Below are 10,292 nucleotides of genomic sequence, written 5' to 3' on the forward strand. Positions count from 1 at the left end.
ACAAAATTTCAGCAGCGCACTAACAGCTTGCTTTGGGGAACCACGGCCTCTTAGATACTTATCTTTCCTATACCCTGCTTATCAATTTTTGAGACTGGCGTTGCTTAGATTTTCATACATCGGCGTGCTTTATCACGTCTTATGCACCGGAGCTTTTCAAAAACAACAAGCTAGCTTTCTTGCAACGCAGCATGTCCAAAACTTCGTCTTTAACATATTGTTCAACTGGCGGATATCTTCGATGTCTGTAAAAAAATTTTTGCGCCTTTTGTGTATGGCGTACACAAGAATGCTTCACTGCTCTGGAAAATGACCCGCCGTGGTGGCTCAGTGACTATGGCGTTGTGCTGCTAAGCATTGAATTCCTGGCCATGGTAGACGCATCCTGAGGGGGCTGGGATGCAAAAGCACTCGGTGTACCGTACATAGAGTGCGTGTTAAAGAACCCCAGGTGGTCAAACGTAATCCGCAGTCCCGCACTACAGCCCCTCTTAATCATATCGCAGTCGTCGCCCATGTAAAACCCCATTCTTCTTAGAGCACGGCTGTTAGGCGCCCGTACCTGCGGCGAGCATCGGCGTTCCCGGTGTAACCGAGCGAACGAGCACTGCGAAAGATGACAGTGAACGCGGCGCGCAGCGGGAGATGAAAAAAGAAGGGGGGGGGGGGGGCGGGGGGTGAGAGAGAAGAGGTACCAGTAGGAAAGCGGATAGGAGGATTTCGCGGAACCGTGAGGCGGAAAGTGGAGGAGGGTACGGCGAAAGCGTGAGAAGCGTATACTGCGGCGGCGGTGGCTACGAGATGGCGCCAGAGTAGCGCGCGTCGTCTGGGAGGTGTGTCGGCTGCGGCTTATGTGAATCGCGCGCGGGTGCTGGCCTCACGCGCTGGCTCTCGCGATTTCCAGATTAGCGAGCCAGTGGCGCCACACTTCACTTCGTTTGCAACATGGCGCACGATATCAACTGTCCGTGCCAGCCAATATATCGCGAAATGAAAACGTGCATAGAGCTGAGCTCAATTTCGCTTTATGAAGTATCGTAATCATCGGTGATTTTTTGTTTCTTTTCTTTTCTACTACAGCGAAAGGTCTCCTGCGTTCGTACTTTCTTGATATCGGAGAAGAATAGTTGGTTAGAGCATTAATTATGTCAAAGTTACTTGTATTCTTTGGTTTCTTCAGTCTACTATATTGTTCTGTCATTGGTATTAGAGATGAGGACGATGCGTATCGAAGTTTTTACTACAATGACGTGTAGAAAAAGCTTACAGTGGCGGCATACTGTGGCTCTGTAAATGCAACTCAGAAGTATATACGTGTGAAAGATGCCGCTGATATAGCGAACCAGATGTTATACAACATTGGTTATTTCCTAAAATGCAGCAGCAGCAAGGTCACAATACACGTAGGGTTGTTGGCACGCCCACGAATCCGAAGATGGTGCAGAAGAGCTCGCACGCGCCCGTGCGTGGCACGAGCATGGATATCTGTTTCAGGCTGGTACGGGGCTCTGGCTGCCTCACGTTTCCACGCGCCTGGCTACGCAGCTACGGCATGGTACATTCAACACTAAGTAAGGTAGATTTATGTCATGGGATAATGTGCTTTTTCTTTGATTTCTTTTCGCTGATCTAATGGCTCTCAAAATAAGAAAAAGGTGTTTATAAATATCTCAGCGTTCTCAACCACTGTCAAAACATCAGCGAGCCAAGTGGGCGCGCATCTCTTGTAGACACAAACTGCCATTCATCGCGAGGCGCGCAGCAAACGCAAGACGCGCCACCGGCGTGCGCTTTCGCGCGTAGACAAGCGTAGGTGTTGTTTGGCCTTATTTAGTGGTAACACTAGCATAAGCAATGACCCTTGTCACAGTAGAAACTGTTGCTTGGAGCAGGTGCTGAAGATCAAGCAGCGACAAGAGCAACAGGGAATCAGCTGTAGCTGATAGTAGCTGTAGCTGTAGCTGTAACTGTAGCTGTAACAGGCTGTAGTAGCAGCACCATTCATTGGGTACTATTAGTAGTGCTTACTAGTAAATCGAGTAGCCGATAATACCAATCTCAGTAACGAAATATTATTGAAAACGACGTAGGCCTTCGGTCCTGGGGGTGTGAAGAAGCTCTGTGACGTCGAAAGAACTTAAATGTTGCAAATACATTCCTCAACCACACCTGGGCATTTCTACACAGCCAAGGAGTAACTTGAATAAGGGAAAGATAATTAAATAAAATAATGTTAAGGTGATTCTAACAGTGTTAATTCTCGAAAAAAACAGCGAGAATATATTGTGATGGCGCGAAAATAGGAAGACAAAGGCAAGTTTAGAGTGAATCTGAAATGTTGGTGAGTAATGTAGCATTTCGGTAACCCCGCAGTTTTGTCCTTGTTTCAACGTCAGTCGTTCGTCGCAATAATAGTTATATTAATGAATTCACTATAGCTGCACCAATCATTGAGCATGCAGTCCCGGCCGCTATGTTGACTACTAGAGTGATAATTGACCTGTATGGTGCACTGGCCTCCTCAGGTCGATTTCGTCCTCGGCCAGTGAACCTCGCACCCAGAGCAGCAGCACAATGAGCAGCGCTCGCTGCCAACATTGCGGGCCATGGTAACTGCGGATGTCAAGGCGGACACTCTAAATCAATCCTGTCAATCTAACGAACTATAAGATGGCAGCTCTAATCTATCTATCTATCTGTCTGTCTGTCTGTCTGTCTGTCTGTCTGTCTGTCTGTCTGTCTGTCTGTCTGTCTGTCTGTCTGTCTGTCTGTCTGTCTGTCTGTCTGTCTGTCTGTCTGTCTGTCTGTCTGTCTGTCTGTCTGTCTGTCTGTCTGTCTGTCTGTCTGTCTGTCTGTCTGTCTGTCTGTCTGTCTGTCTGTCTGTCTGTCTGTCTGTCTGTCTGTCTGTCTGTCTGTCTGTCTGTCTGTCTGTCTGTCTGTCTGTCTGTCTGTCTGTCTGTGTGTCTGTGTGTCTGTCTGTCTGTCTGTCTGTCTGTCTGTCTGTCTGTCTGTCTGTCTGTCTGTCTGTCTGTCTGTCTGTCTGTCTGTCTGTCTGTCTGTCTGTCTGTCTGTCTGTCTGTCTGTCTGTCTGTCTGTCTGTCTGTCTGTCTGTCTGTCTGTCTGTCTGTCTGTCTGTCTGTCTGTCTGTCTGTGTCTGTCTGTCTGTCTGTCTGTCTGTCTGTCTGTCTGTCTGTCTGTCTGTCTGTCTGTCTGTCTGTCTGTCTGTCTGTCTGTCTGTCTGTCTGTCTGTCTGTCTGTCTGTCTGTCTGTCTGTCTGTCTGTCTGTCTGTCTGTCTGTCTGTCTGTCTGTCTGTCTGGCTGTCTGTCTGGCTGTCTGTCTGTCTGTCTGTCTGTCTGTCTGTCTGGCTGTCTGTCTGTCTGATAAGCCAGTTAGCCAGCAGGCCAACTACATCGCTACAACAATTGTACCATATGCTACCACACATACAATATAGTATACTGGCTAGCTAACTCGGTCTCTATTGTAGATATAAGGAATGTCAGCAAGAAGTGAAAGCTAGCGACAGTAGAACATCTTACTTGTTCTCTTTATCGTTTTGATTGCTGTCTCACATCTAGTATTCCTCCTTATCCTCACGTAATATCAAACTCAACAAAATGGATATTTCGTTGCGGATAATAAAAAGACAATATACATTTGCGAAGATGCGGCATGTCCAACGAGTTGGAATCTATATACAACGAATCTTTTTATGAGTGCGTAAAGAGTCGACAAACGAGTACACGCACTCGCGCACTCAAATCATACCAAGCCTTTTGCTAAGTGGAGTTGCTGACTACTAGCGAGTACGGCGGACGCCTTGAGTGCATCATGATTTCAGAGGCAGCATCCACATACGCATGTAGCGATCATGAAAAGAACCCAGCGGGTACCTTGCATCATCACCAGATGTGAAGGGCGCCTTCTCCACTATGATTGGTTGGTCTTTTCAGCGACAGAACAGCCACACGGATCCCACGGTCATGAAAACCCGGCGATGTCCACGAAGAAAAGCTTCGATTTTAAATGAAAGGTTTTTTGAGAAGAAGCGAAACTGTTATCATAATTTCCAGGTTCCTGTAGTAAGATGTTAAAGCTGGGGGTAGACAGTCTGGGTTCCAAATACATTATACCACGTAGAATTGTCTGCGATGGGAGCCCTTGAGGCACTTTCTCGGCTGCTTATTTCTCGAAAAGGCCTGCCAAATTGGCTAGGTGTAAGACCCAAAATTCAACCAGTCTGAGGTCTTTCAACGTGGAGATTGAGAACAAGAATTAGCACATGAAACTGGCATTTCGCTTGACAAAGGCGCATACAGTTAAGGCACAAAGCATCATCACAATTCTATATTTTCATTTTTTTTGCTAAATAAAAGAAACGCAGATACACTAAAGCGACGTCATCGTATTAACAGAAAGTAGCTTTAAGTAGCTTCATTTGACCCAGCATATATTAAGATGTGTTCTTTCTGTATTCTTGTAGGCGTCTTTGACCGCACCAGCCATGTGAAAGAGCTATAACAGAAGCATTTGTCTCTGTCGTAAAAGGTTACTTAGCTGGGAAATGAACCATATGCTGCAATTGACTGCTTGCTGCATCAACTTACGGGAACTCACGTTGTGAACTTCGATGGCTGACCGCTAGACGCATCTTCTTTTTCTCTTCCTTTGTCAATTGAGAGCAGGGCCACAGTGTGTTCGTGCTGTTGTTGCTGTTAATGCCAAATCCAGCAGCGCGTACCCACCATGGGCGATTCGTATACTGCTTCTTGGAGTCACTGGCAGAAACGAACAAGTTTTAGCTACGAAATACTTCGAAGCGCGGTATTTGCTAACAATGATAGTCCTCCGTTTCGTGATTTGCTGCCTGATTTTTCGTCGTAATACAACTCTTCAGGCCAATGCGATGTCATTCAGAAGTGATCTATTGATCCATTCAATTAAATGACATTCTGCGGTTTTACGTGCCAAAACGACGATAGACGCCGTAGTGGTGGTGTCCAAAGTAACTTTCACAACCTGGGGTTCTGCCCAACCTAAGATAACCACCACAAACTTGTGCTAGTCATGTGTCGAAAATAATACACATACAGCATGCATATTTTTCGCCTTCCGCTGCGAAAACATCGTGCGAGCCGAGCGTGCATTTTCAGCAGTAAACGCCTCGCGCTCATAACCTTAAAAGAACAACTGCATCTGCATTTCTGGTGAGGCCCCCAGGACATTGTCATTTGAATATCTCAAGAGATCAACAGCAGTAGAACAAGAAAAGCGTCAGCCTAAACCCAAGGTTTCAACTAAGGCACTTGGTTGAACCGAGCCTTCTCCTGTTGGTCTCCCATCCTGATCCCATTTGTCTTAGACTAACAGCGTCAAGTTACACAAAATATACCGCAATGACCCGATAAATCCAAAGCGGTTCACTTCACCTTGGCAGCCACATTCATTGCATTGAAACATGAGCACGCGCAGCTCAAATCGCGGAATAGATACAATAGCTTGAGCACCGCAACAAAAATCAAGAGGAAAGTATCAAAAACGTTTTATTGCCCAGATCGAATAGTAATACCTGTTCACTTTTAGCACAGCAGTAAAGCATAAGCGCTCAATTAACAGCAAATATAATTGCACTTCATCGCAGGGTATTGCCACCCCGAGTTCTTAAGTAAAAACTAACGGTTCGTTGAGGCCTTTCTAGAAATCGCCACTTGCAAACTTAAAAAATTGCCTCGCAGTGGCCTAACAATAACGCTAGTTTCAACGTACTCGAAGGGACTTGAATATGCCTCACCGAGGCGTCTTTCAAAGGATTCCTTGAGTAGAAGTTTAAGTTGGACTCATAAATTACACATCCGGTATACAAGCAACATCAGTTTTGCACGAGTGGTGCACTGGTAAACCATAAAAAATGCAAAAAGGAAAGACAATCTCAATGTTTCCGTGCATGTTATGGGTTACGGCGTGAGATTTGAACATTAGTTTATCAATAAAATTATTACTGTGCATTTTAAAGAAACTCTACGAAGTGATATAAAAGAGCAGTTTCGCGAACGAAAACGGTCCCACACATCAAAAAATGCTTTTAAAGGCATGATGTCCTACTGACGCACCGGCGCTCTGGTCCACGCAAAAATCTCGCTGATGAACTACCTCTCGAATGACGTTTAAAAGCATGATCATCTGGCTGAAAAAAAGATCGCTTTCTAATAAATACATTTCAGCCACTTGGACATCGAGGAGTAATGAGCTACAAAGCAGCTTCGCCTCTCAACGCATCCGCCGTGACGTGCGCTGCTCCGACCGAGACGCTAACAAACCAGGGCCAAACTGGAGCCGAGTAAGTGGCAGGAATTAAAACCAACAATACGACAGTGCGGAAAAGCTCGCTCGCAAGCTGTTTCGCGATATTTCTGGAACTGATATTCCTATCCAATCAGTGTAACTCCTATTGCTGTGATAACGCGTTAGATGTTTTTGTCAGTGGGTTCTTCTCTATGCATAACAAATTTTTTATTCGCTGAATTGGCAATGAGTGCCTCAAAAATGTTCCATTTTAAGATATTTTTCTTACTGATATCAAAACATAGAAAATATAATCTTTCTTGTGGCCTGTAGAGCTTTGTAAGACAGGTTCTACGTCGCCTGCAGAGCTAAATGCAAGATCAGGAAAAGCGTCCATAGCGCGGTCCTTGCATCATGCGTGATCTCTTGGCCAGCGCGAGTAAAACGATGCCGGCGACCACGCTGACTGAGATGGACAGTCCTACAATCACGTCCCGAATGGTTGGTAGAGGCTCGGTGCCGTCGTTCATGGGGAGACCACGTGCAGAGTGACCCTTGGTCCCACGGGCGAGGCACGCCACGTGGAAAGCCCGGCGGGACGCTAGGATAGCGCACAGCATCGTCTGACGGCAAGCTCCGTCGCACGGTCCCACGTCCTTGAGGGACGAGCTGTAACTAATGTACCGCGACAGGAGGTCGGGTGAGCGAGAGATGCGTTGCGCCAATTCTACCATGGACTCCGTGCTCAGGTCCGGCACGCCCAAGTCATTCCCGGCCGAGTATAGGCGCTCCCATCTTGGAAGTCGCTGCACCAAAAGAAAGAGAAAAGAAAAAATAGAGAGAAAGAAAGAAACCACATAACACAATATACGCTTAGCAGGGAGGCACCCAGTGATGTAAATACACATAATTTCATATTTCCCTCAAGCTTCTGCTTTAATTACGCATCCAGCGTGATAAGCCATGTTTCCTGAACCAATAGGCCCATAACTCACATGGTAGAAATTTATTAAAACCATAGATCATTTATTAGGCGTCAAGGCCTTTGCACTACCAGCCGAGAGGCCAGATATTATTGCCCGGTGAGAGCTTCGTTCGGTTCAGTTCAGTTCAGTTCAGTTCAGTAAAGCTGTACATATATGGAAAATCACTAGAACAAGTGAACCTAAAGTCAGACCAAGCGAGAGCAATTCGCAAAGCCCACCCGTTGTTTTCCGTTCTCACTGTACTTGACGCCTCCGCTAGCGCCAATTTTCCGAAGTACACCTCATTTATTCTAGATGTCCTCAAGGCTGAAGAGTTGTATAGATGCTAGTTTGAGTGGGTATGAAGATTAAAAAACGAGAACAAACCCAACATGCACACACCGACAGTCCGTGGTGAAGAACCAGCGCCTGAAACAACATCTATTGATCACGTAACCCTTGGGTTTTGTCACGGTTCTGCTGTACTTACAACCTGCACATAGTACTCAATACATTATTTTGAGAGATATTACAAATGATCTGGCAAGTCAATGTGATGTCCTCTAAAAAGCTGCAGTGATCTAGTGGCTACACGACGCGCAATACGATTGTTATACGGCAGCTACGGAGAGAATAAATAAATAAATAAATAAATAAATAAATAAATAAATAAATAAATAAATAAATATATAAATAAATAAATAAATAAATAAATAAATAAATGACAACTGGTGCGTCACACAGCAGTTCACACCATCACATCGTTTTCTATGTAACAGCCTCTATGGGTTGTAGGTGTGCTTGTTGGTTACAGCCGTTCATAGTTAAGTTCGTTTGCACTTAATTAGAACTGCACGAACAGTTTGGGTTCGGCAGGGGGTAGAAAACTAGAGAGGATAATATTGTTTGCAAATTAGTAGCTGTAAACGGTTCACTTGTGTTTGCTTGCGGATTAATCGCAGCTTTGATGAAACAACATGTGAATTTTACTTGCTTTTATTAGTAAAGCAGAGAGTATGCATTAAGCGGCGCAAGTTCAACAGCAATAATTCTTAAATGATGGAGCTTCGATGAAACGGAATTCGTATGACTTTGGGCTTAGTGAATGAGCCGCTGGTATACGGTGGCTTATCATAAGACCATAAGTGTATTTATAGCGTTGGGCTGCACTGCCTTTTTGTTGGATTGTTAAATACGGAATAATGAAGGTAGCTTTAGAAAAGCCCGCTGCGCTACTTTCGATGTTTGCTACACATATTCCCACAATATTACCAACAATTTCTTTTGAAATCAGGAACGTGGTTGTAAGGCTAACGGCTGCACATATCGCTAGACCACTTCTTCTTCCTATCATTAGCAGCGACAAGCACTGAAGTACCTGGAAGGAAGCCGCCATGTTGGCATTTTGCAGATCCAGGTAGTAGACGCTGTAGTCCAGGAGTTCGCCACTTGAACGTCGGTAGCTGTAGAGCCGCAACGACGGATTGGTGGGAACCGAGATAGATTTGTAAACCGAATGACCATTTCCGTAGGGTGTGACCGATCCGGTCAAATGCGCAGAGCTGACTGGCGTGCCTGCATTCCATTACATGATTCTGAGAACAAAATACAGTTGCGCTTGAAATGGCTGCCTTGACGTGTTAGCCAGCGTCACGGAAACAAGTAACAGTAGAAGACATACGGGACAGGAGTGACTACAAATGGTCGATTATTGCTTGTTTTTATCGCCAATTCTGTGCACTCTGTTCATGAGTTCATCAGTTATTGCCAGGTTTTTTCATTCTCATCAGCGTTAGGCTATCGAATAACTTGTCATAGCAAAGAGCTCGTTATTCAAAAGCAGTGCGCTAAGTGTCATTGTTAGATTCGTAAATGAAAGCGCACACACACGTGTTTTGTGATAGTGAAGGCAAATGGGCACTGATTATAAATTTTTACAAAGAAAGAAAGGCCACTGCATCCCTAGATTCTGGGCTGATCATAACTGAGAAGGCACCCGTCCAAACCTAAATTTTGGCGCTGCACTGAATTCCAAACAAAGTATGCATCCGTAAAGCCACGGCACTCGCCTGCTTTGTCCGATAGTAAGACGAAGGCGTTGGTGTGCTGATGTCCGAAAAACTGTCCAGTCACAACGTCCTTGTAATTGCCGATAAGGTCCTGGTAGCCTTCGTTGATGTCATCGAAGAAAGAAATACGGGCATCCGCATTCGGAAGGGACCGGCTAAAGAAGCCAGGTCCGATGTGTCCAGAGATGAACACCTAGCATGTAAACGAAGACAATTGCACCAGATAGTTACTTCTAGCACGCCGAGAAACTAATTGGTTTTTCCGCCATCACTGAGGGGTTAAGATAGTAATAGCAATACGTACTTCCGGTGTCAGGTGGATAGTAATGGCAATAAGTGGCAGCTATTAGGAAGGCAAAGCCGCTTGTTGATCAGAGCTGTGGCAGGAAAACGTATGTCTGCACGCAACCTAACCAAGACTTGTCTTCCGTAGCGGCACATGTTTTCAGTCTGATGCATGTTCAGAAACGACCACTGCACAGCAAAATTCTGCCCGCCAGTCCCAGCAACACCACATATTGCTTCCTTCACAACTCTCCTTCTATTATGCTCCCTCAAGCAAGCACTCAATAGAATAATATGAGTAATTTCTCGAAATATATTTCGTCTACAACGCATTTAGAGCTTATCAAATCAGTATTCTTGCTGCCCTACAAACGTTGTTATCGCCTTCGTTCTACAGCATTGAAATTTCCCGCACTTTTGTACGGCTAGCTTCCAATAACTGAGATATGCCTCGGCATATCTAGAGAGAGCACTAAATTACTCTTCCCGCGCGCACTAGAGCGTGCTTGTCAACTTTTATCCTTTGATGTTGCTTGGAGCATGGAGTAAGCACATTTTAAACATGTCGGCAACCCTCGCGTCTCTCTGCAAGCTGTTTGTATTCCAACCCTACCTTCTGTCCCTGTCGCTGTGCGTCATGAAGCTGTTGTCGCAGCCATTCGAGCTGCTCGTCATCACTTGATCTCGTCG

At 45.4% G+C, this 10,292-nt stretch overlaps 1 protein-coding gene across 1 annotated transcript; it reads right to left on the reverse strand.

Annotated features, from left to right (window-relative positions):
- Positions 1 to 5,557: 5,557 nt before the first annotated feature.
- Positions 5,558 to 9,029, reverse strand: LOC126527460 (acid sphingomyelinase-like phosphodiesterase 3b). The gene is made up of 3 exons (XM_072284334.1): positions 9,017 to 9,029; positions 8,627 to 8,823; positions 5,558 to 7,089 (listed from the first exon to the last, which is right to left on the reverse strand). Exons 1-3 carry the CDS (start codon positions 9,027 to 9,029, stop codon positions 6,664 to 6,666), a joined length of 636 nt encoding a protein of 211 aa, XP_072140435.1. The 3' UTR covers positions 5,558 to 6,663.
- Between the last annotated feature and the right edge of the window lie 1,263 nt (positions 9,030 to 10,292).

The sequence above is a fragment of the Dermacentor andersoni genome, chromosome 9, assembly GCF_023375885.2.
Source record: "Dermacentor andersoni chromosome 9, qqDerAnde1_hic_scaffold, whole genome shotgun sequence".
NCBI lineage: Eukaryota > Metazoa > Arthropoda > Arachnida > Ixodida > Ixodidae > Dermacentor > Dermacentor andersoni.

What these genes read in the sequence shown, in the direction of transcription:
- LOC126527460 (XM_072284334.1), bottom strand. An exon ending in ACATGGCGGCTTCCTTCCAG is followed by an intron (nt 7,090 to 8,626) that starts GTACTTCAGTGC and finishes CTTTTGGTGCAG; the next exon opens with CGACTTCCAAGATGGGAGCG.